The sequence below is a fragment of the Sinocyclocheilus rhinocerous genome, unplaced genomic scaffold (assembly GCF_001515625.1).
Source record: "Sinocyclocheilus rhinocerous isolate Xijiao unplaced genomic scaffold, SAMN03320098_v1.1 scaffold1169, whole genome shotgun sequence".
NCBI classification, from domain to species: domain Eukaryota; kingdom Metazoa; phylum Chordata; class Actinopteri; order Cypriniformes; family Cyprinidae; genus Sinocyclocheilus; species Sinocyclocheilus rhinocerous.
Window position 1 is genome coordinate 1 of NW_015650322.1, and position 27410 is coordinate 27410.

Sequence of the window (27410 nt, forward strand, 5' to 3'; positions counted from 1 at the left end):
TATATATATAAAACCATGTCCAGCTTCACTTGAATCATTCAGAATGGAACCAATGCAATGATTTTCACAGGGTAATGATTCATAAAAAAAGATCTTAGGGAAATTTAATTCCTTTTACAACAACATGTAGCTATTTAAAGGCTAGATGCATTTAAATCACTATCACTGAAATATATCTAATGAAAGAACACGGAAAAGGCCATGTTAATTCTTCACATTAAAATAAATGAATTGATTAGTGAGAACAACATAAAACAAGGATAGTCTTTCTGGGACTAAAATGAAATATTTTTATTTGGCATATAAAGATAAACAAACAGCATATTTATAATTTTTTTTTTTATTGTATAAAGATTTTAAAACAAGTATCTTTTAAAGACTTCAGAAAAAAAAACACGTGGAAAAACTAACCTGCAGAAATTAAAATAAATAAAAACGAAATAAATAACCCCGCCCAATAACCCAATCAGTCATATTTATTTATTTAGGTTTATTTTGTTATTTATTTAATATTTTAAATAATTTTAGTCACATATTTATTAATTTACTAATTAATGAGTGAATGAATGATTAAATAAAGAAACGTTCTATTTGTGCGTCTGGTCATTTATTTCAATATATATTTATTCAATATTTTAATATATTTATGTCGTTTTTACCCAAAGGATACGTGAATAAATATATATTTAGTTGAAAATAATACTGATTATGTATATTTAAACAAATCAGAAGCCTCATTACGTTTATTGCAGCCTGTTGGTGTGAAATGATAGTGCTCCAAATAATACGCGCATTTCTCGTGAGCCCATTTCTCTTGGCTGTAAAAGTGCAACTGAAATGCAAATAGCCCTTCTGCGTGTCTCTGTCTCGATACGTTATCTTCATGTGGGGGTGGGTAGCGTGACCTACGGCTATCCAACTCCACTAAAATCCGTTTATGTGTAACGTTCACCAACGATCGTCGCCCCTGAATGATTGCTCAACATTCATCTCCGCCGCACCGTGAACACATGAGGAGAACGACACCCGTAACGTTCACCAGTGCACTCATTTGGCGGCTCTTAGCGCCAAAGACCGCTTGTTTTGGCATCCCAGGGAAGTGGGTTTTACAACCGCTGTTTTTAAGCCCTTTTACACAGTCATGTGATTGTAACGTAACCCGACCGGAAAACACCGACGACCATCGCCGCCAATGCTGCGTTTGAGAGGAACAGAGCAGCTGCGAGCCCAACGGACAAGTCCTCCGGTAACAGACAACAACTCGCCGAACTCCACACACTCACGCGGAGGAAAGGTACTTGTGTTTACACCCATCAACCTTTATCATTTAGTGCTTAATTTCTGTATTTGTTGTTTTTCGTTTAGTTTATTTATTCGGTGACCATCCCTTCCCCCCCGTGTATGTGTACCCGTTTCACGAAGCTCCGTTTATTTGCTTCTCGTATCTGATGCTCCGTTCTGGGGTTATATCGCTGTTATTGTGAATTTTCGGCTAAATTCACGGTAAGGTCGCTGGATCATGTGCTGATCGAGCAGGGAGCGTTTGCGCGTGATCGTATCAGTCATCACGTTTCAGTTTTTGACGGTTTATTTTCTATTTGCGAAGAAAAACAGATTGCGGAAGTGGTCGGTCTCTGCGGGTGATCTGTCCGTTCCACGTGTCTCCGTAGTGGGAGGAGCTAGTTTACAAACCCACAATGAGTGGTTTGGAACTGGAAGTTAGACGTATAATCTCTGTGTGTGGAACTGCAAAGTTATATATTATATTTAGGTAGCAGGAAACACATGTAAACCGTTTATAAATGTACTTGGATAAAATCTGTCATGTCACTGTTTGTATATTCCAATAAATTTCGATGGTTGCTGAATGCCTGGTGACTTATTGAGTGAAAGCTTCACTCAATATGTTTAGCTATTTAAAATTGTTTTGCACAAAAATAATTTAACAGATTTTTATGAATAGTCTTAGAAATTCTGACATATCAGTCTTCTAGAAAAGGCTGTTTTATTCCACTTCCTCTTGGGTACTGCCATGTTGACATCACATGACACATGCAATGAACAGTACATGGGCAACAGTCTGTTCTGGAACTAAAAACCCCATTCATTTTCTCCATAGGGGAAATGATCTTTAACAATAACTTCTAAATCTCTACTGTGAGCTACGAGGTTATTAGTAGATGGTGCATGTTTTTGTTGAAGCTGTCAGTCTGCATTATTTCAACTTATTTTTAAAATAATCATTATGTATAAATAATCATCAGTTCAACAGCGGAAATCTCCACCAATCAGAGAATTGCGAAGAACTCTTTAGTGCCCGCCCCCTCCCATGAAGCACCGCAAATAGTGTAGAAGTCACCCTGTGTCCGAATATGCCTACTTCCGTACTATATAGTAGGTGAAAAACAATAGTTGAGATGAGTAGTATGTCCGAATACTTTTTTTTGTGAAAAGTACAAAAAAAGTACTACTACTTCAGCTAGAACCTAATGTATAGCTAATGTATTTGCATATTTTGCAATAAACATAAAATATTTATATTTTTATTTAATCCGTAGTTTTCCCCTTGGCTTTTAATTTGATTGTCATTTTCAGTGGGTCATGGGATTGTAGTTCTTTCGGTGTGAGTCAGTATATTCCAAAATCACTGGTGCGATTGGACGATTGAAAGGAGCCAGCTTAATGTAGACATAAATTACTGTTAAGAAATGTTTTGCAGTCTTTACACACAGCTATGTGACATTACAGCCCATGGCAGGGAGTCTGTAGGCTCTGTGGACTTGTCTGTTCTCCACTAAAGAGGGGTTGAGAGGAAGTAACCTCAGGAATGCTGCCTGAAGAGCGAGTCATGTGACACACAAAGCCTGTGATTGACCTTTAGGGTAATGGACATTGGACATTCAAGGCACAGAGGCTGCTGAGCTGGTTCTGGTAGATGAGGGTTAATAACCTCAGGGATCAGGGTTCAGTATTTAAAAGTTGCCTCAGATGTTTGGCCCTTGGCTGGATCTGACTGCTCTGTTGGGGCCATGTTGTCAGGGTTACAAGGTTGAGATCACATGGTAGTCTGACTGTTTTTATTCTGTCTAACCATTTTGTCGATATCTCATCAGAATCGAGTCTTATTCAGATAATATTCTTGTGTTTTCTGTCTTGTTTTTTCCCTGCAGAATAATAAAAAAAAAGATTTGTTATAATTAGAGAGGTCTCAAATATTTTAAATATATATCTTGGGGGAATATGAAAAGCTTCAAATGGGGGTGAATATGATAACTACACATTCCATTTAGAGTAATTCTGTTTAAAAATGTCTTGAGAATGCATAATCAACAAAACCTTCCTTCAGCTTGATCAATAGGAATTGCTTAGTCTTAAGGCCCGTTCACACCAAGAACAATAACTATAAAGATAACTTCATTAGCGTCCACACCAGCCAGCGTACGATATCATCTGTTTATTCCAAGCGCACGCTTGTCTGCTGCTTTAAATTCTCAAGCTCGTTATAGCAGGATTGATTCTGATTGACTGTCAATGTTTTTATCGTTCATCAGCTGGAAAAAAAATTGTTCTGAAAGTGATTCCAACGATATCGTTTCTCTGTGCCTTTATCGTTATAGCTGCGGTGTGGACTCTGCTATTCTTTAATATTGAGAACGATTTTTAGAATTATATTTTTATCGTTATCTGTATAGTTATCGTCCTTGGTGTGAACAGGCCTTTAAAGGGATAATTCTGAAAAAAAATGAAAATTCTGTCATTAATTACTCACCCTCAGGATGTTCCAAACCCATAAGACCTTCGTTCATCTTCGGAACACAAATTAAGATATTTTTGATGAAATCCGAGAGCTTTCTGACCCTGCGTAGACAGCAAGTGAACTATCACATTCAAGGCACAGAAATGTAGTAAGGACATCGTTAAAATCGTGCATGTGACGTCAGTGGTTCAACCTTACGGTTCTCACTGACGTTGAACATGCATGCGCTGCGCCTTGTTTACAAGCAGAGGAATGCACACGCATGTGTTGTGGTACTCTTGTGAACGGCGGTGGACACTGACAGGGAAGAGAAGAATTGTTAAAGTCGTTATTTTTGTTTTCTTTGCGCACAAAAAGTATTCTCGTAGCTTCATAAAATTAAGGTTGAACCACTGATGTCACATGGAATATTTTAGCAATGTCCTACCTTTCTGGGCCTTGAAGGTGGTAGTTCCCTTGCTGTCAATGCAGGGTCAGAAAGCTCTCGGATTTCATCAAAAATATCTTAATTTGTGTTCTGAAGATGAACAAAGGTCTTACGGGTTTGGAACGACATGAGGGTGAGTAATTAATGACAGAATTTTCATTTTTGGGCGAACTAACCCTTTAAATGTGAATGAGAAGTAGATTTGCAGATATAAAGAAAGTAGCAAAAGAAATGGTGTTTAGGTTTTAGGCTTTAATAGATGAACTGCTGTGCCTTGAAAGCACTGTATGGACTGCTTTAAAAGCACTGTAATTAAATCCTATCGCTTAAAGTAACAGAATACCTTCCCAAAAAGCAACACAGTTTAAGGTTCATGTTATTTCATTTTAGTTGCACAAATCATGGGGGAAGAGTTGTGTGCCAAAGTGTCATACTTGGGGTAAAGGATTTAAACAAACCCATCAACTCTAAGTATGAGCAATAGTAGTCTACTAGTTGTAATATTCATATTCCAAGTGTACTCTAGAGTTTAGCTTATTATTTGGTTTTACACTGTTGGATTCATATTTATGGCTGTTCACTGCTGATTAAGTCCATATCAACAGACAACTAACAGCCTTCTTTCACTCAGTCTTTTTTTTTTTTTTTTGGTGCATTGTGGTCTGTAGTAGACAGGAAGTTGACTGTCATCTCTGGCCCTTTCTGTGTAGGTGGAAGTATGGAACTGGCCAATCATGGTCTTATCCTTCTGCAGCAGCTCAACGCGCAGAGGGAGTTTGGCTTCCTGTGTGACTGCACGGTCGCCATCGGTGATGTCTTTTTCAAAGCACACAAGGCCGTATTGGCCGCATTCTCGAATTACTTCAGAATGCTATTTATACACCAGGACAGGTAACAGCTTTATGTCCATTTTGTGCCTACATTAGGAATGTGATATGGTAAGCTGATAATTGTTCTCATGTTATAACTAATAAATGGCCAATATTAAAATTTGAAACTAATTTGTCTAAATAAATTAAAAATAAAAAAATAAAAAAAGTATTAATTTTAAATGCTACAAGTAAATTTAGGCATCACAACATTATAATGTGCAATATGAAAAAGGCTTGAATACACTACATGACTTTTCAAATCTGAAAAAATTTGGGCATCATATTGAATGACTTAGGATCACACACTACTAGACTTTCATGTCTTCCTGAACACAACAAACTCACGCAGTATAATGTGCCTCATTGCTAGGAGATGCATGACAAACATCAAACATGTTTAAAGGGGTCATATGATGTTCCTAAAAAGAACATTATTTTGTGTATTTGGTGTAATGAAATGTGTTTATGCGGTTTAAGGTTGGGAAAACTTGAAATTGCATCATATGACCCCTTTAATATCCTCTGACTGGACACAATCATAGTGCGAAGCTGGAAAAAAAATTTACACTACATGATTTTTTGCTAAGTTTATCAAATCCAACTGCCAAAAGACTGCAGATTGGCTCTTACTTTTGGCAAGTAGCGTCAACTAGACTGTAATGAGGCAGAAATCTGGGCAAAAGCCATGTAGTGTATTCCAACCTTAAAGATTAAAGTAACTTTAACATTAGATAGTCTACATGTAAACTGTAATAGGAGAAAATACACAATTATCAACTGGACAAATAGCCAATATTGATAATTGATACCAACAGATTGTGCATGTTAGTCTAATCATTTTGAGATTTTTTTTTAATGTGCAATAAATGCCTTATTTAGGGATAAACATTTGTGCTAAAATGTAAGGTATTAAAGCACTTCCATAGCATAAAGATTGGTGTATTTTTTTCCCCCAACATATTCAAACACCTGTTTCTTTATCCTCTCAACCAGTGACTGTGTTCGCTTGAAGCCTGCTGACATTCAGCCCGACATCTTCAGCTACCTCCTCAATCTGATGTACACCGGAAAACTGGCGACACAGTTTATCGACCCAGCTCGCCTTGAGCAGGGCGTCAAGTTCCTGCATGCGTACCCTCTCATTCAGGAGGCAAGTCTGGCTAGCCATGTGACTCAGGGGCACCCTGAGGTCAGCCTTCCCCTGTCGTCCTCTCTTTATGGCATTCAGATATCAGACCAACAGGCCACACTCACAAACCGCCTCTCAGCGAGAACGCATCTCTCTTCGCCGTTCGACTCGGAAGGTGGCAGTTTGCTCGATGGGAAGTGCATTACCACAAACAAAGCTACCTCACTTGTATCCAAGCACAGGCAAGCTCTGTCAGAAGCGGAGATGGAAGCGTCTGTGAGCACCAGTCAGTTTGTGAGGGAAGGCGGTGAGACGGAAACATCTGCAAGTGAGCCCCCGTCTTGCTCCCTGAGCACCAACACCATTCGGCATGTGAAGCCCAGCATCATGAGAAGAAGTTCCTCTTTGAGGAAGCATTATACGTGCCATGTCTGCGGGGATCGCTTCATCCAGCGAGGAGCCTTACGAGAGCACCTGCTTCTACACACTCAGGCTATGCTTCCCCTGGTGTTCGAGTCGGTGACTGGAGGTGCCGCCACACCAGAGGTGGAGGAAGTTCTCAGAGGCAGCGAAGCCACTGCAGCCACTCCCATCATCGTGGACGGTGCCAGTGACAGCGAGCAACATGTGTACTCAAAAGACTCACCACACCCTGAAACAGCTATGCCCGTCCCAACAACAACTGCAGTCAGCCTGTGCATGGCGCAGCCCCAGGCCGACACTCCACCTCCGTCCGATATTGCTGATATTGACAACCTAGAGGGTGCGGCTGACATGGAGCGGGAAGTGAAGCGGAGGAAATATGAGTGCTCCACTTGTGGCCGCAAGTTCATCCAGAAGAGCCACTGGAGAGAGCACATGTACATCCATACGGGAAAGCCGTACCGCTGCAGCGCCTGCGGCAAGAGCTTCTGTCGGGCCAACCAAGCGGCCCGGCACGTTTGCATGAATCTGGGCTCGGAGCCAGCGTACACCATGGTAGACCGACAGAGCATGGAGCTGTGCGCCGCGGACGACTCCAGCCAAATGGAGGCGCTGTTTCTCGGCTCTTCTGGGAGACCATACAAATGCAATGTGTGTGAAATGACCTTCTCCAGCCCCAATGAGGTGATCAAGCACCTGTGCTTCAACCAGGGTGCGCTCTCAGTTGGAGCGGCTGGAGAAATGGCCATCAGTGGGCTTAACAATGACAGCCTGGCCAAAGACGAAGGCTCGGATTCATCCAATGGTGGGCCGTTGATAACGCCTATCAAAACTGAGGAAGTCTTTGTAGAATAGCTTTGCATTCATCCACTTCAAAGTATTGTTTTTTTTAATGTATTGCATTTCAATCGTGGGTAAATTATGATCAGAAGTTACGCTACAGATGGAAAATTCTGTTATATTGTTTCTTTTTTCTGGGGATTTTACTTCTGGAAAGTACTGAAAAGTACTTCTACTTTCTGCTTTTTTTTTAACACATAAATTTGGTTACTATATTTATAACAGATTTACAGCATCTTTAGTCCAAGTCAAATTCCTGCTTGATTCTGTATTTCTTTCAAGGAGTTTATTAGTTACTTGGGTCATTTAGTTTGTGTTGCAGTTAAAGCTCTTTCTTCCTGTCTAACAGCATACAGAAAAACGGATGTAGTGAACCGCTGTAATCCTGCGTTTGTCACAGTGCAGATCAGACGTAGACCTCATTAGGTTGGATTGGTAACTCAATAGAATATTTAAAACATTAAAGCCACAAAATGATTAGTTTGAGTACAGCACCAAAATTTCTTTTGAAAATAAAATGACATTTTCTTGGTTTAGGATGAGCATTCACTACCTCAACCGGTTTTAAACTAACCTGCAATTTGCATCAAAGGGTCGAGGATCAAAGTCAACTTTATCTTACAGTGCCTCCGGGAAGTGTTGCACAGATCTCAAAGTTTTTCTTTCTCACACTGTTTCTAATTTCTCATTACATGCGTTGGGTTAGCAAGAGCAAGGTGTAATTGTAGATAACCTTCATGCAGTGCCAGATTACCTGTCGAACATCATCATTTATATTGTTAACGTGGCCCACAATATATTTGCCTAATTATTCCACTTTTGTAATTTCACATGTGTTTGTTACAGTGCTTTTTTGTGCCATTGCCGCCTAAATGATAAACATCCACACTGTAAAACTGGTTGGCGGCAGCTCATCAGCAGTCTGGTTGTGTTGCTCTCACTGTGGTTCAACATGTTTACAGTTGTGCTGTGTGTTTAATCAAAGTTGTTACTGTGTGAATTTAGAAAACACTGTGGCCATTCGTACACGTGTACATAACGTTGCTTGAAGGGAGATATTTCTGTCACTGTTCGCCGATTTAATTTTGCCATGAAATGATTTGCTTGAATATGCTTTTAAATTCCTTATTTTTGAGTTTTATATAAATGTTCTAATTTTATGTACAGTGCTTTATTTACAAAGAATTTTATAATCTCAAGAGGTTGTGTATTCAATGCATTTACTGTCGAATATTATCCATTCTAGTGTCTGTATATTTGTCATCTCTGCATTGGCTGTCTTTGTTTTAATGAAACTGACAGCGAGGTCATGCTGTAAAAGCACTGATATCTACTAAAGATCCCTGACTACTCTCATCAATATACTTGTGCTACATCAGGAAACGTAAAACCAGGGCGATTTACATTCAGTGCTAAATATTTCTTCCATCTTTCTCTTTGTAAAGACCGTGTAGGAATTTATTGTAAGGGCACTGTGAGTTGTTACTACTGAAAAGCTAATTAGAACCCAGGAATGACCATTTGCTTCATTTTGTTACAAGGATATATATTTTTTTAATTGTAATGTTAATTTTGACGAGGCCTCCTGTTTCTTACTTGTAATCATACATCAGGCAATGTCGTGCCTTTTTTTTCTGTAGTATTGTTACAATTCTTTATTATTTGTACATATGCAAGTTGTTACTCTTTGAGGCAGTTATAGGGAGGGGAGGGGTAAAGGTGCCCCAAAGCCAAGGCAAACATACTGTGATCTCTCACTCCTCAGGAACATGAACAGTTGTCTCTGGAAAAAAATACTTCCTTTGCATTTTCATTGTGAATAATGGTAATAAATCATTATGTTTTTGAAATGTGTATTTATTTCCTTAATATACAATACTGTTCAAAAGTTTGTGTACGTTTTTTTTTTTTTTTTTTTTAAGAAATACTTTTATTCAACAAATTAAAACATAAAATGTAAAAATATTTTAATTTTAAAATATTAATAATAATATTTCACAACATTCCTGTTTTTACTGTATTTTTATTAAATAAATGCAGCCTTTGTTAACATTTAACATTTTTTACCAACCCCAAACTTTTTAATGGTACTTACCAAGTAATCCATTCTTTGCTAGAGGCAATTTTGTACAGCCATGTATAACAGGTATTAGAAAACCTTTCTAAATTAAACTTTTCTTAAATATCCTTTGTATACTCCACCCATGTGAAACAAACACTATTAATATTATAACATGAAATAGCACTGCTGCTTATTTTTGAAAATAATTTACAACAGCAATTTTATTCGTCTGGTTGTGTGAGCCACAAGGTGGCACCATTGGGCTTTTTTTATGAGGCGCCACAACACCAAAACTTGCAAAAACTTTAACTGCTTAAATATGACCAGCAGTTAGCTTATGCCAATTCAGTTATATATACTTAGATTGCTTTTTCTGTATCCTCACAATACCTAGCAATACACACAAACAGAACAAAGGGCAACGAAAAGAAAAGGCAAGCTTGATTTACGCTAGCTTTATTTAAATGAAATATAGACATGATTTTGTAACCATACTATTAACAGCTTGAAGAATACAAAAAGAAGTGAGACTCATGCTACTGGTATATAACATTCACTGGTTATTTGTTAATATTACAATATGACTTACGGTACATAGGTATACAATTTGTACAAATGTTAAAGAGCTTCACAGTAGACCGTATTATAAAAAGCTAAGAAAAGAATGTGAGTGGGCTGTTCATTCAAAGCGTGACAGTAGTAGCAAAGCTGTTTTTCTATTAAAGATAATGCACCGCTATGCAAACTCTTGTCATTTGCAGGCTTTCTGAATGTTGACCCGCATATACATTTCGAATGCTCGAATTTTGGATATGCATTTAAAAAAAAAAATAAAAAAAAACGTTTTAAGATCAAAGACCTGAATTTACTTGTACTAAATTTTCCTTTACAGTTTGCCATCATCATCATCATCCAAACACACAACAACTGTCACTCATTTACATTTGATTTTGAAATGCTTTCCTCGTCTTCCTGTCTGCATGTATGGCTATATAATATACTCACTTCATAGAGACTGACAATAAGGCATCTACTACGTCTGTCAAAGAAATAGTCCTTGATACAGCGATTAGGAATGTGAAAAATATTCTACACTATATTACTGAATACCCACATATCTGTGAATTAAAACCACGTGTAACCTGTGTTGGAGCGTGTACCAATACATGATGTTACTTCAGTTCTCCTTGTACAATTATCTCACAATTTTCTTTTAACCTCGGGTGCATTTTTGGTGTTGAAACATGCATTCGCTAAGGCCGTTAAACAGTGAAGTGCACATGTACGGTGAGGACAATCAAAAAATGTCCTTTTCTAAACGTTCCCTACTCATGCAGGCATTTATCATCATGATCATCAATTTTCACAGGGTACCACTAAAAGCAAATCAAATTGAACATCTGACTCTTAAAATCTCAAATGTCACACATTAATGGTGAAATTGTTCATTGTGATTGTACATGATAAATATACATAATAAAAAGACAACATTTCACAGTAAGGGACGAAGTGGTATATCTATAGTGAGAATGGAGATGATAATGACTGGACATTGTGTTTCAGAGTTAACTGAATTTTACCTCATTTTCACATTACAGCCACAGCATGTTATGCGCTTTTTCATTTGCTATAGCTGTAGAGGGTGTATCTGTACCATGTTTGTTAAAATGACACGTCTAAATAATATTTTGTAGTTTTACACCAGCATGACATCGATTTCAATGTTTTTTTTAGAAGGTTAGAACATGTTTGAGAGGGTTGAGAGAATATTTTAGATTTAAATACAATATACAAAATAACAACCCACCTACTTCAACACCACAGACACACATTCGCTCATACAATATTCTCTCCATTCGACAGGCTGCTGACAACTAATAAAAAAAGAAAAAGTTCATCACAAAAGTTGCAGGTGGGAAAATGGCATCTGATGCAATTTGGCAAAATACAGGAAAGTGGGAGTAGGGGACATCCCTCAGTGAGTCCAGTGAGGCGCGAGACCTTGTGACATGGCAGCTGAGTTATAAGGAATTTAGAAAAAGGAAAAGAGGGGTGAATGGATGGATTTAAGGAGAGAGAGAGAAGGGAGATTGGCCTTGAGTCTCCTGCTCTGGGAGTTGGTACAGAGCACTGTCTCTTAGTGTCCTCCATGGCTGCCACTCACTTTCTGCTTTCCGGCAAGCTCTGTGCCCCAGTCATGTGACCGCTTTCTATATGCAGACTGCAAGACAAAAAGAATGATGAGAAAATGGTGATAAAAAACAATTCTAGCACATTAGAATTTTGTTTGCAATACATTTTAAGCTTACTTAAAATGCTAATTCTGCTAATTCAAATGCTATCCCTGCTGAAAATCCAGCATAAACCAGGATGAATTCCATAATGATCCAGGCTGGTTCATGCTGGTCAGTACTGGTACAGTGCTGGTTAGTGCTACTTTAGCTGGTAGACCAGCATAGTCATGCTGTTCTCAAGCGAAATGGAGCTGGTGAAGCTGGCTCACAAGCAGGGTTGAGTGTGAGTAGGCGTGAGTAGTGTGTCTGTATGCAAGCAATGTGTTTGGGAACAAGCATTGTTTTTATTTGCATATTTCATTGTTTAAGGCATTAATGATGTAAACTCCATATAAGATTATGTACATTGCATTTTAAACATGATTTATTGTAATACATTTATTTTGCTCCCTCTGTTGATGGCAGAACTGAGAATTTTAGATATGATTATATTATTAATCAATGTTACCTGAAGTTTTGAATATCAAAGAAAAAAAAATCTAACTGGTGAAACGTTTTTAAAGGATTTTTTCATCAATTTCAAAGGATCTGTACACAAATAAGTTAAAACAGTTAAAAAGAGCTTGTGTACATTGCAAAACACAAACATTTAGAGATATGAAAACAAAGAAAAATGCCAAATAATATAATAATAAGCAGCTTGTTCAATAACATGGTTATGAGAAGTTCTTGATAATGAAAGTTGCATTCACTACATGTACCACACAGAAGAAATAAAGCCATTATGAAAACTTAGCAGTGTTCATTTAACACTGAAGATTTTGCTGTGCAAATAAACATGTAACCGGCATTATGTGTTTTTCTTTATTAAATTATTCATTACAATTAATTGGATAATTAGTCATTATTAGTAATAATTAGTCATTATTACTATGAACACAAACTAAGAAATGTGAAATGTAACACATATGTGAGTTCTGTTTTTGCTGAGATCATACCAGCACCCAAAAGATAACATTCTGGTCCACCAGCACACCAGCATCCCAAGCTGGTCCCTGCATGCAAAACATACCTTATGCAGGTCCACCAGCACACTTGGGAACCAGCAAACCAGCAACCAGAGTCCCATACTGGTCCCAGCATTCAAAACATACCTTATATGCTGGTGACCAGCAATGTGGGAATTTTCAGCAGGGATTTCAAAACTGCATTATGCTTTGCACTCCTTTCCTCTTTTCTTTTCTCACAGCTCTTTAATCAGTTAACATGACAAGCTACTATCCTATTATGTTACTTTGTCACCCATTATTTCACATGAATGCACATATTGCTCTTCCATCTGCACTGCATCTTCTGTGCCACCACTGTCTCACTCTGTTTGTATGACTCAGCACAAGTAACCAAGGCAAAGGGGGCAGTGAGAGAGAGAGAAGAGGGAGCAGTGCACCAAAGCTCATGCTGCGATGCTATAGTTCACCAGCCTCTGCTGTACTGCAGTGATGCATTAGCACTCATCAAACATTTATCAGACACACCCAGGTCTCTTCTCGCATCCACTTTCTTTGGCCACACTTTACATTAGGGCTCATTGTACAGTATAGTTATGTTAATAGGTGCAGAGTAAAACTAATGAGCAATACTTGATATGTATTTATTTTATGGAGTTGCCACTGATTTCACTTTTTTTTTTCAAATGCAAGTAAACATAATATGTGTTATAATGATAGTATGTTTACATGCCTTTTAATAGTTTGATTTGAGTCAGACTAAAACAATAATTCATCTTTTTAAAATATCATGTAAACGTAGTCGTACTACTAATGCAATTGTAGCTTGGCTTCATTAAGCATGTAAAAACATTACTCTGACTACAATTGGCCTCAGCACTGTGTGTCTCCTCCGAAAGATGGGTGGCGTGCAACATGCATTTAACCCTTCAAATATTTGATTAATATCAAATATTTAAAGGACAGATGAAGACCAGCTGTTGCTCAATTATTACTGAACATGTCAATCTACTTACTGTAATGTAGTATTACCCTTCAAGTGTTAGAAGCCAGCATTCTATAATAATAATTTCTTGGGAAAACTGACGTGAAGTACTACATGAAGAATAATGCTATTCAACTCTCCAAGGTTTATTAATCCATTGAGAAAAATAAATCATGAAATTAAGTTTTATTCTCTCTGCTTATATGCTGATTTGACACTACTAAGGGTTGTATTTGATCATACAGTGTATCTTATCAGATGAATTGGTTCTATAGCTACTTATTGAAGGCTTTGATGAGTGGAAGGGAATAAGAAAGTGCATTAGGGAGGGGGTGGGGAATTATACCCTGTCTTTCACCACAAATTCATCTCTCTTCCCACAGCTTCCCTTTAAGACCCAGCATACAAAGTGAAGGATCAGGCAGCGGCATTCCTGCTTTGATATCGAAGGTCCCTTGGTTACTGGTACATGGAACAAAAGCTTTTTCATCTTACCAAATGGAAATCTACCCCTAATAAAACTAAGAACCATTGAGGTTTTTAAATAGACACCATGCAAAAACTGTGATAAGGAATGTGGAACTTTTTTGATGGACTAAACTACCTTTGGAAACGTAATATTTTTTATATAATTGTTTTGATTTACATTTAAAATGAAAAATAAAACGATCAATTTCATTAAGTTAATAAAGACTAACCTGCTCATGACACTGTGACAGCCTCTGTGGAGACAGGCTCGATCTCATTCCTGACCTCCTCCATTCCCTCCTCCACTGTAATGGCATTTGCTGTCTTCTCAGTAGCAGTCTCCAGTTTGGCAGGTACATTTTCAGCATCTGTCTTTTGACAATCTGGATCTCTGGACTCTCCCTGGTTTGTCGTGTCCTGTGTTGAAACCTCCGTTTGAGGTTCTTCCAAGTCTTTTTGAGGCTTGTCTTCTACTGATTCCTGACCCTCTGAACTTTCTTCTTTCATGTTTGTCCCCAGGTCTTGAACAGGTACATCATCTGCATTTATGACATTTATGACACCAACTTTAAATTCCTGTGCAGTCTCAATCTGTACCTCCTGTGCCATTTGACACTGCTCAGCCACAATCTGGTCTTGACTTGCACCTGTAACAGATGTTTCTGTCATCTTTTCTTCCGATATGGCTTCAGAAACCTCTGAAGCTTGTGTCTCTTGCTGGATTTCTGTTGGCACTTCCTTGGGATGTGATTCAACTTGACTTTTTCCTTCTTCACTTTCTGTGGTTCCACTAAACCTTTTCTCTTCTGCTTGCTTAAGTTCGACTTCACCTTTTGTTACTTCTGTTTCTTGATGCACATCTTCCACAGAGACTATGGCAACCTCCTCATTTTGAGGTTGGATTTCATCTGTGATAGGAACCGTAACTGTTTCTGTAATCAGAATGGAGTCGTTAACTCTTTTCACTGCTTTCTCAGTGACAATGTGAGTTTGTTCATCATCATCTTTGCAGATATCATCAGATGCTTTTGGCTTCTCTGGGCTTGTTTCTAGAGGAGCTTTTTCCTCCGAAACGACGTCTGTTGAAGGGTTTTCCTCAATCATTCCAGAAACTGCTGGGGCCTCTTCAAATTTGACATCTACTGATGTGGTACAGCGTTCTACCTCCTCAGTAGTCTTCTCAGACACTTTTTGTTCTGCATGTGCCTCAGCAAGGTTCTCTACAACATTTTGAATGACCTCTTGCACAATAACACTGCTCTGTTTCTCAATGATTTCTGCTTCTGTCACTCGGGTTGCTTGGATCACTTCAGTTTCTTCTTTCACATTCTCAATAACTTCCTCAACCACAATCCTAACTTTTGTTGAGGTTATTTCTAAGTTTGCCTCAACAATTTCTTGAGCAGAGTCAACCTCAGCATCATTCACTATAACCTGGATTTTGTGGTCACCTGTGGGAAGAACAAGAGGAACCTTTTCCATAACAGTTTCATGAGATAGATCTGCTGAATGGGATTCTGTCATCTCAGATGTTGAGCTTATAACACAAACAGTCTCTTTCATGATAGCAAATTCTTCAGTGGTGGCTATAACAGAAATGGGATCTTCTGTAGACCCAGCAGTTTGAGAAGCAGGCACCTCTGGAAGGTTTGCCATGACCTCCTCTGTTACAGCCATGGCAACTTCCTCCACAGACGCTACCTCAACTGTGGATTTAACGTCTTTAACATCCTCCAGTTCTTGCACTTTCTCACCTTCAGCAACAGCAACTTCAGTGACTTCTACAGTTTGAGCACAGATTGAATCTTCAACAGTTGGTTCCACAGGACCTGCAGCCTCAACCTGAGGGGATTTTTCTGCCACCACTGGCTCTTCAAGAAACTCTGGTTTCTGTTGTACAGAATTGATGAGCGCTACTTTGACTGCTGCTACTTCTTGGAGATCAGTCACAGACTCAGGTTCAGGTGTCTCCTTTATCTCTTCAAACTGTGTTTTCTCCTCAACAGCATTTTCTTTGAGCTCTGTCTGACCTCCACCCATCTGAGCCTCATGAACCTCATCCTCAGTCACACTGGCCTTTTCAGGCTCTTGAGTTTTGTCTTCAACAGCCAACTCTGTGACAAGCACCTGGCTAACAACTGTTACCGACTCTACTGAAGCCTTCTGAGTGAGGCTTTCTTCCTCCACCGCATTTATTTCACTAGTGTCAAGGCCAGTGCAAACAGCAATTGCCTCTGTTTTCTCATGTGCAACCAAGACTGTTTTCTCTTCCTTGATAGTTGACTCGACCAAAAGAGCATCAGTGGTGACTGCAACTATATTTTCCTGTTCATTAGTCATGGTGACAGCCATGGCATTTGTGGTAACGCTGAAAGTTTCCACAGCTTCTTGTAGTACTACATCAGTCTTCTCTACGCCATCACCTGGGACAGGAGTTGTCTCACCTGATGTAACTGGTGATGCTGTAACACGTGATACAGCAGAAACCATTTCAGTCTCCTCTACTTGTTCAAGGGCCGTAACTGCTTCTGATGTAAGCTCAACAATGTCCTCTGCAATAGTGTTATCAGTTGATTTGGGTGTGGCAGCTGTGTCTCCTTCTTCAGGTATGTCACTCAATTGCTTTCCCTCTGTGTCATCCTCAACATTTTCCACAGTGGTTGAGATCCAAGATGGGGATCTATCCTCAGCTGAGGCTTTTGCCTGAGTGACTGGTGCAGATTCTTGCTTCATTTCCTCTGCCTTAACAGCAACTTCTGCAGCTGGTTCATTTTCATATTCTGAAAGAGGCACCACAGCTGGAGTGTCAGAATCATCCTCTGCAGAGCCAATGTCAGAAGAGATCTGCTCTTGTTTACCATCAGACTTCTTCTTCCTGCGTGGAATCAATTTCCTCAAAGAGAAAGAGGATTCTTCTTTGGGGGCTTCACTATCAGATGTTGTATACTCCGGGCCTGAGGCCTCATCAGCCTTGTCTTCTGCTTTAGGTTTCTTTCTGTGGGTTACCAGCCTCTTGAAAGATTCCCAGGTAGACACAAGTTCTTCCTCTGGTTCAGGTGAAGAAGCCAAATTCTCATGGTCAGCTTCACCAGAGCTTACAAGAGGGGACTCGGCGGTCTTTGTCTGCTCTTCTCCTGACTGCTGCACTTCTTCCTCAATCTTAGGATCTTCATCATCAGAATCAGAAGTCTTTCTGGCCCTTTTTTTAGCTGACCCCACACAAATAAGGGCTTCCCAGGACACAGATGTATCCATTTTTCTTTTTGGTTCCTCTGCAACCAGTTCAGGCTTCTCAACTTTTGTCTCAGCCTTTGATTCTGTCTGTGACTCTTCTTTAGACTCAGATGGTACCTCTTCAGAAGGTTTAGGCTCATCGGTTTTCTCATCAAAGTTGGCACTCTCAGTTGAAGATAGGGTAGAAGATTTGGGTTTGTCTCCAGGTGCTTCATCTTCGCTCTCAGAGGGCCTTTTGACACGTTTTTTTGGAGTGACTAGTTTTTTGAAAGAGGACCATGGTAAAATTCCATCTTTCTTCTTCTCACTATCAGAAGTGACTGGTTCACCATTAGTCTCCACAGCTTGAGCTACCTCAGCTTGAGTTACCTCCCCTTCAAGATGTTCACCAGATTCTTCTGGAGACGATGCTCCGCTGTCAGGTTTCTGGGGCTCAGCTGACTCAGTGGATGACTGGATGTTTTCAGCAACTTGTTCACTTGATTCTGTTTGCTTTGACTCTGCTTCTTTCTTACTCTTCTGCTTTTTGGATGACAGCTTTTTTAGTCCTGCTCCTGTAAACAGCTTCTTTAGTGGGCTTCCCTGAGCCTTGGATTTCTCCTGAGATGACAGAATTTCAGCTTCAGTTGTCACCGCTTCTGAAACATCTGGCTTGTCAATTGTTGGTTTTGAATCATCAGTGGCTTGAGGTTCAACAGCAGTTTCAGCAGTTGGAGCTTCAGCAGTCTCAGTCTGAGTCAGAGTTTCAGCTTCACTTGCAGCCTCAGCTTCCACCTTAAGATCTTGTGGCTCTTCTGTCTCAGTGGCAGTTGTTTCAGTCGTCATTTCAGCTTTAGTTTCAACCTTTTCAGAAGGTTTCTCTATCTGCTCACCCTCAGCTGGTTCTTTCTCTGCATCCACTTTAGCTTCCTCTGTACCCTCAATAGCACCCTCTGCTGTCTCCTCAGTTTCCTTAATGTCCTCCTCTGCAGACTTATCCTTGACTTGTTCCTCATCTTTGGGCTTTTTGAAGCTTGCCTTCTTCCGAAGGTTAGAAAAGATTCCCTGAGTGAAAAACCTCTTAAAGGGACTCTGTGTCTCTTGAGAGAGTGGACTTGTGGGCAATTCAGTTGGCCCTTCTGGCTCTGGTTCTTTCTCTGATATTGACCCTGTTTCTTCAGCAGATTTTTCAGTCACCTCCTCACTGGCCTTTTCAGTCTCTGATGGGACATCAACTACAGTTTGGTCTGCTGGTTCTTCTGCCTTATCAATCACTTCAGTCGTGGCCTCTTGGTCTTTTTCTGTAGTCTCTGGTGATTTGTCTTCCACAGATTTGTCTTCCTCTGCTGAAAGTTCCTCTTTCTTTTCCTCAGAAGTTGCATCTGCACCACTCTCTGCTTCCTTCACTGTCAGCAGTTGCACAGGCTCAGTCTTCTCATTCTTGTCTTTCTTCAGTGTGAACTTGAATCCAACAAAACGGAAGATCTTCTTGAAGCCCACCTCATTGGCCTCCTCTTGTTTTTCCTCTACTGCCTTCTCTTCTGTAGCTGTAATTTCATCTACATTTGCAGAATCGTCTCCTTTCTCTCCATTAACCTGAGGGGCAACCTCTTCTTGATGCACCTCAGTTGTTTCAGGGCTGTCTTCTTTTTGGGTGATGGTGTCCGTCTGGCCAACTGTAATGTAAAATATGCAAAGTTTTAGTAAAGTTTCTAGTATATTTATTTCAGTTACAATATTTCAAGTTACCTAAGTTCACACTTAATAGCATAAATCAAATCATCATCATTGGAATCATCAAGGAATGAGATTAACAGATCTCAAATATCAGATTATTAATTAAATATCATAACACTCATGAAGTCTTATAAAACTCATTTGTCTCTTATGGATAGCCAGTTTTCAACAGGTCTAAGTGTAGAAAAACAAGTTAGAGTTTTAAAAGCAAAATACATGATCTAGTGATATAATTAATTCAAGATGGAGGGCTGTGGCATTTGAAGGAAATCAGAGCCACATTGCTAGAAAACCTGCAAAAACATTTTATCCCCTGTACAGATTTAATCAGGCATATGATGGCAATTTGATATTAAGTTTACATTTTCTGGTCTCTTTCTTGTGACCACCAAAAAAAAAAAAGCTGGGGAATGATGACAACATTTAGCATCAAGGCAACCAGGGGAAATTTCCATGTTGTAAGCTTCACAGTTATGCAGGCTATGTTGCCAAACTTTTGGGACTATGAAATTGGCCTTATTTAATAAAACACAGCAAACACAAAATGACATCACTTTATTAATCTTCTTTAAGCCTGTATATGTGCCCAGTTCTTAAGCTTCCAAGACAAAATGTAACAACTAAAATTGCAACAGGTGGGATAAACAAGAGAACACACACACACACACACACAAACTCATAATGTCTTGAATTACTCCCTTGCCTATCTGTGTTTTGACAAGAGTGGGTTGGTTTTGAGGGGGTTGGGGCTAGGAAGAGGGAGTCGGGTTTGGTTTCCCTTTGACATCCAACCTAGCAAGGGACTGTTCACATCTGGCTCTGCTTGCTCTTGCTCTAGGGTCTGAAACCCACCCAGTGACTTTAAAAACAAATTCCAAGCATTTTTAATGCATGGATATCACATTACATGGCTTCCTAAACACTTGAATGACACAGGCCAAGATAAAGAGGCAGCAAAGCATTTATATATCAAAACAACTTAAGCCAGAGATCAAAATGATTTATAAATTGCTCTAGAAGAATTTCTTTTTTATGTGACTGGTAAAGTCGTGGACTGATTACCCTAACCTTGAAAATCTTACAGCTAAACAACAGAAACGGCTTATATTTACTGCCTGCCATCATATCAGATTCTTAGGACAACAGAGTCATTAAAATAAAATACTGATGCTCTTTATGCTGTAGTGGTCACTCAGTGAAAAATTACTCTTATATTTATAAGTCCATTTTCTGCTGGTTTAAAAAAAAAAAAGAAGTTCTGTGTTTTCAATGTATGCTTTAAATTTAGTGAAGGACAAACCTAATCCCACAATTCAACAGGGATGCAGTGGCATCCCCATCCCCCCCACAGACCAAACCAAATTCTAAACTTCAGCTTAGGAAGACTGTATTGTGTTGTGCTCTTTGTCTCACAATGGGGGTGGGGGGCCCACACTATTGTCCATCCTGGAACTTATACTACCACGATGAAAATCCTTGTTGTAAAATGAGAAAAGGGCATTATGGGAAGTCATATAGAAAGGCAGACAAAAAATTCTAATTAGTCTATTAGGTGATATGGAAGACTAATTATCAAAACAATTAGCAAGTCTTTTAGTTTAACCATTCCCGGTTGTGTAGAAGTGTTCGAAAAAGTAAGAAAGTTGGGTGGGATCAAAATGTCAGAGCAGTACAGTAATTAGGCAAACATTAAGAAAGCGGCCCGCAAATATAATTAAACTAGAAACCCGCCTTAAACATGCAGTCAATTTTTTTTGTGGTTGTTTACATTATACAGGATTTGAGAGATCTGCAACTACGGATTATATGCTCTTAATTCATCTTTACATTACTTTACAAACATCTCCTTTGGGTGTATTCCAGGAGGTTTCTTCTTACACTGTTGTAATGTTTTAACTATGAAGGACACACATTTTCATGCAAAAAGACACACTGCTGTTGCCTCACACAGCTGGAGACAGGGAGGCGCTGTATATGTGCAAATGTATTTTTACATGAACACGAAAGACAAAATGGGTCAAACTTGGTGAAACCACCAGTTGCCCTACATTTGCCTTTGTCTCAATGGTGGCTCAGACTTGGGAAACTCAAGCCAAGGAATTTGATGGAGTGTCTGTTGTGGTTGTTAAAGTGTGGAACTGTTGGTGAGCATTTTGGAATGGGTGGGGGCAAATGCCATCTGAAATCACAGTGGTGTGATAGTCTAGAAAGACGGGGGAGGGGTGGATGTTTGTTGAGGTGGGTCTGAGGTAATGGTCAACAACCCTCTACCCCTTGCTGTTACATGCAAATACATGCTGTTCATTAGTGGAGTCTGTGAGTTTAGGGAAGTTACAGGAAGACTCAGCAGTAGACTGATTGTCGGACCCCTACCAGGCCAACTACCCCACCTCAACACACTAAAAAAACTACACTTTAGTGACTCTGACTCCCTTTGACATAGATGTGAATCATTAAACAATCAAGATTCCACTACTGATACTATCAGTATCCACTTTTCGAAGTGGGTAGTGGTGAATAATAATATGAAGTAAACAGAAAAGTAATAAACCTCCAATGTTCTGCATATATGAAATTTAAGCCCATTAAAATAAAATGAAATGGTCAATTTAGGAAGAAAACTGATTAAACTAACATAAACATCGAGATAAGAACATCCACACAAAATCCTAATAACCAGTCCCAGCTAATCAAAACACTCTCTGAAGTCATGTGCAGCAGGCAATCAATTCCATACACCCACACCACCTCTAGAGAACCCTGACTAAGATCTGAGGGGCTTAAAAACTCATTAAAATTCCTTAAAAAGAAGGACATCTGAGATCACTGAAGACCATCAGAACTGAACATTTCCAATAATTTTATACAGTACATGTACAAAACCACAAACTGTACTGTTTTCTCATACTACATGTAATGTAAAACAGATAAATCCTTCTAAGGTTCAGGTTGGTCTCCAATACTTAAAGGTTAATGTTTCACATTAACAGACTGTAAATGTGACTTTACTACTCTAAGCATCACTGTCAGTATATACAGGAATTTTGGAATTAATGGGAAAAAATACAATGTATTTATACACACTGAACACTGAGCCCTTTAAGTACTCCTTGGTGTTTCAATATTCATCTATATTCAATCTAAGACAAGGCTTAATGAAATGCCAAATAATTAAACATACACACAAGAACCTTGAGATATTTAAGTGAAAGCAATTAATTACTCATAAAAAAATCAATTCAGTATTTTCTGATAAAAAAAACAGATATTGAACAGTATTTAACAACATTACACTCTATACAATGATGCCACAAGCTACAGATCAGGCAGGCTATATTAGAATTTGTACACAGTTTTAATTAATTACTAACATAAATTCGTAATTTAACCCAAAAGTAATAATAATAATAATAATACACCCAAAAATGAAACATCAAGATGTCAAGACATTCCTACAGGTATTAATTATTACTGCCCACCCCACTGTCCCCTAATAATAACCGTGATGCGCCCCAACTAGAGTCATAGATTTTAGTTGCATCTTACCTGTTAGAGTTATTGTCCCAAGCATTTTAAAAAATGTTTGCAATTACTTTTCAGGAAAAAAGAAAAAGAAAAAGAATTGCTGTTTAACTGTTGCTGACAGTGATGCTTTTTGAACACCCTTGTAAAAGTCCTGCTTCCTCTCAGACTACGATCAGCTGATAGGCTTCAAGGCTACACTCTTGTTTCCTCTCTTTCTCTGTCCTGCGAGCTCGTGTTGAAGCCAGGTGTCTCCTCTTCTGAGTTTCTGGGTGCGAATGAGGAGAGCGGGTGGGTAACATACATTTCAACAGACACTGACACATGTCCTATGTGGGACCACCCCACCCATGCCCCCCCTCCCCCATTACCCCCCACTCCTCCTCCTCAGCTGTTCTCTGCCCCTCTCTACTGAATGAGTTTCCCTCTTCCTTCCCCCTCCACTCCTCTTTACACACTACCTCCACCCACTCACTCAAAACTCTAACATTCCTTTTCCCAACTTTTTCTTTCCCTGTTCAAAATGACAGAAATTTTCAAGCTATATTTAAAATACGTGTCTGTGTGTGTGTCTGTCTTTGTGTGTGTGTGTGAAAGGAGGGAAGAGTACTCAAGTTATTAAAGGCATTTCTATACATGATGTTTCACAGAGCTCCATCTCCCCTTCTCTCGTCCTAGGCGTTGGAATCCATATGACACATAAAATGGACAAAGGTGAAATGAGGACCTCTACAATACGTTCTCCAATATATTATCTTTCTGCTTCTTCTCACTCTCACCAAGCTCACTAATTATATCACTCTCAGTCCATGGGCCTTTGCTGTAGTATATATATGCAGGGCCCCAAATAAAAATTTTTCCACACCTACGATGGAGAGTTAAAAAAACTACCAGCCATAAGTATGACATAAATACCAGACATAAATACTTCCAATCAAAACTGTTTTACATTTTTTTTTACAATTATTTTATTGACATTGCCTTATCAAACCTGACACAAAAACGTGAAGACAACGCATCATGATTTTATTATTATTTACATTTTAGTGGCTTACTGTGATGAATATTCCACATATAAATTGCCACATAGAGTTTTGGAGAATTTACACCATATATTGTGTTGCAGTATCTTGGCTACCAGCCATCCAGAGAAATTGTGTAAAACTGCTCTTTATTTACACAAGCCAGTTTTACCTTCATTAGTGAATTTTGGACCCTGAACATACGTCAACATATGCTAACCCTCTGCTACTTTAAAATATTTCAGGTTTATATATGTTTAATAAAAATATATTAATATGTGTTTAATAAAAATGTCTCCCTTAATATAATTATCTTTTTCTTAAGTGAGAACCTAGCAAATAAAGTGACTTTCAAATTTGCTTCCCAGCCTGCTAGTGGAGGGCTGATGCAATGAGGCTGCCACTCTACATTGCTAATGGTTCATTCAAAGTGTAAACTGAGGCAGCTTATTTCATTCAACTTTTGTTAAAGGAGGATGGCTGAAGAATACCAGTGAGATTCCTCAGCATACAAGGGTCTAATCAGACATCTCATACCTTGCCATTGTTCCCATGGAATGTGTGAATTCCAGCTAAAATCGTCTTCTAAATGGGTGATAACAACTCTACTCCAGTTTGGTCTGGACTATGCGGAAACTCATCTGGTTAAGATTGGTATTTTATTTCTCCTAACTAAACACAAGCTCTTTCTGAATCGGTCACTTTACCAGACATTAATTGTATTCAAATTATTTGATTGCTATGTTATTGTGATGTTTTAAGTTACTGAAAAGGACTATAGCACTAGAAAGTGTTTGGGTGCAAAGCTAGAGGGGACAAGTACGGTAAATTCTTCTTGAATAGCTGATGAATAGCCGTCCTCAGACTTTATTGGGATGTATAGCAACAGACAGAGCCATGGGGCTCAGATCAGAGGGATTTGACATATGGGAAAGGCTTTTTGCCCCCAGTGACTCCATAGGAGTGGAATTCAATAAGCACAGACTCTCTCACACTAAAGACAGTGCGAGTCACTCCCTTTCTACTGTAATGGACATTCCTCAAAAGAGGAAGCTTGTACTCTACTTCTTCCTGAATGTATCACTTATAAGCTGAGACGTATTTGAGGATTTGGCGATCAAGACACAACTAACATAGATGGTCTATTCCAGCCCGATGCAGAAAGATGTGATAAAACACCAACAGCTAAATCACAGTCATGGTCTGTCATGGGGAATCTGATACCCAGAATGACATCCATGTTATCTCTTGCATCAGAGAAACGTGATCAAACACAAAAGCGTGAGCAGTCGGCGATCTGTTTTGGCTGGGAACATGTGGAAGTGGGCTCCCCGGTGGCCTATGGGCTTGCAGGGGATGCTGCGACGTCATTGCTGACCCCAACTCACACACGTACACACATACTTCCACACACATACAAACGCCCTCATCTGTGCACGCATTCCTTGAGCCAGGAAGATGATGTCGAAATAATGGGAGGAAAGGGAAATGAGAGCTGTGTGAAGATCTGGCCAGGATCAGAGAACTGTCTCTAACTCTCCAGCAATCTCCCGCTTTATACTTTCGCCTGATTTCGCTCACTACATTATCTTGAAAACGGCATCTCCGCATTTCGTACTTTCCTCTGACTCTACATCTCTACATCAAGCCTTCCTTATTTTATTCTTCCCGTTTCCTTTGCTTTCTATGGATAGAGGAAGCTGAGGAATGCTGTGCAGGAAGTACGCTCATTCTTTTGCGTCATTGCTTCCTCTTTTCCTTCAGCAGTTTCCTTCACCATTCGGCCATTTTCTTTCCCTGCATGGGCTAATTTGTCACTTTTCAGAAGGGACACTATGAACATGACTCAGATTACTGATAGTGCATAACTATTCCTTGAGCTGTCACAGTGCTAGGTACAACTTGTACTGGTGACATCATAATTCACCTCGTGGTTGTAGTCCATTTGGTGAACTTGTGCTCTATGTACCTACATAAATGATACTGTAATATATACTAACATTCAAACGTTTTTGATCTTTTTTTTTGTTATGCTCACCAAAGCTGCCTTTATTTGATCAAAAATACAATAAAACAGTAATATTTCGAAATATTTATTTTAAAATATCTATTTTCTATATTAATATATTCAAATGTAATTTATTCCTGTGATGGCAAAGCTGAATTTTCAGCAGCCATTACTTCAGCCTTCAGTGTCACATGATCCTTCAGAAATCATTGTGTTGTGTTGATTTAATGTTGAAAACAGTGGTGCTGCTTACTATTTTTGTTATACATTTTTTAATGATTTTTCTGATAAATAGAAAGTTCAGAAGAACAGCATTTATTTGAAACAGATTGTTTTTGTAATATTATACATTTCTTTACTGTCACCTTTGATAAATTATATGAATATATGTTTGGCAAACTACTGTCATGACGTGACTTATCTCAATGACACAATATGAGACAATCACATTTCTTATTAATCACCCAGTGGTAATAAGTCTGGGAGATTCTATGTAAACATGTTGTAATGTAAAACATCAAGCCAACATCTGATTGTCTGAACTATGGTATTCCCTGTCTACCCATACCAAATCTCACTTTCAATATCCTTTTGTCAATATCCACAATCAGAATGAATGTTTAACAGCCAAACAATAATAAAACTAGACTCTTTTTCTGCTTTCACAGGGAAAACTCTTATATCTTTTCATTTATGCACTCTTTCTCTGTTCATTTATACAATTTTATTGCTGCAAATGAAAGGAATTAAATTACTCTTAATCAAACACACACTGTAAAAAAAATTCTGTAAAATCTAAAAAGCCGGCAGCTGTGGTTGCCGGAAGTTTACCGTAAAAAATACAGTAGCAACGTTTTAGGTTTTACGGTTTTAACTTAAATTTACAGTTAAATACCGTAATTTCATTAACTGATATAATGTTAATATACCAACCTATTGAAGTACTGAAATCTGTTTTGTACCTTTGTAATACACTGATAACCACCAAATGCAGGTGGTGATGAGAAAGTCACACGATGAACCAAAGCCCATCACAAGCAGCTTTTAAATAATAAAATATATAGAAGGTGCACAGTGTCATTCACACAAACACCAAACACCATCATGGTAACACACATGAAACTGAAATAATGCAATAAACATTCATTTAACAACATTAGGTGTAACACACAACCCTAATATACAAAACTGAAGAAGAAACAGTTATTTCAACAAAAAAAAACATCAAGTTTGAAATGTAACGCAGGGAATTCTGGGAATGTCAATTTACGGTTATTCACTGTAAATTATACAGTCTTGTTCACTTCCAAAAACGGTATACTACCGTAAAATTAATGTCCAATACATGTAATGCCCAATACAGTTTTTCACCGTATATAGTAGGGGAATTTACCGTTAACCATTTAACAGGTTTTTACTGTAGCATTTTTACAGTCTTTTACCGTTAAATTCACGGTCATTTTTTACAGTGCATATATTTACACTCTGCCTGTGGTTTTCTCTTTCTGCCAAACCCTTCATCGCTCCACACTTCTCACATTCCATTCTCAGGTCATCTCAACATTCCTCATCTGTGTGTTTCTCCGATCAACAGCATGAGTATTACTAAAACATACTCGTAGTATCAAATGTTTACTCAGTTAAGAAAATCCCAAGTTACTAATAAATCTCAATGCAAGAAATCAGTGTAATTTGTATGTGGTT

General features: G+C 38.7%; 2 protein-coding genes across 4 annotated transcripts in view; one reads left to right on the forward strand and one right to left on the reverse strand.

Annotated features, from left to right (window-relative positions):
• The first annotated feature begins 764 nt into the window (after positions 1–764).
• On the forward strand, positions 765–9298 carry LOC107711638 (zinc finger and BTB domain-containing protein 2-like). The gene is made up of 3 exons (XM_016516636.1): positions 765–1294; positions 4895–5075; positions 6050–9298. The coding sequence occupies exons 2-3, from the start codon at positions 4903–4905 to the stop codon at positions 7461–7463; spliced, it is 1587 nt and encodes a 528-aa protein (XP_016372122.1). The 5' UTR covers positions 765–1294; positions 4895–4902; the 3' UTR covers positions 7464–9298.
• Positions 9299–9950: 652 nt separating this feature from the next.
• Positions 9951–27410, reverse strand: part of LOC107711639 (A-kinase anchor protein 12-like) — a 37980-nt gene continuing 20520 nt past the window's right edge. For 2 of the 3 annotated variants that reach the window (XM_016516637.1, XM_016516638.1), the window contains exons 3-4: positions 14435–19093; positions 9951–11731 (exon numbers count right to left, since the gene is read on the reverse strand). In XM_016516637.1, coding sequence (XP_016372123.1) covers positions 14439–19093 — 4655 coding nt within the window. In that variant the 3' untranslated portion in view covers positions 9951–11731; positions 14435–14438. Of the gene's footprint in view, positions 11732–14434; positions 19094–22700; positions 22914–27410 lie in introns of those variants that run through there. The other variant, XM_016516639.1, reaches the window with a different exon arrangement.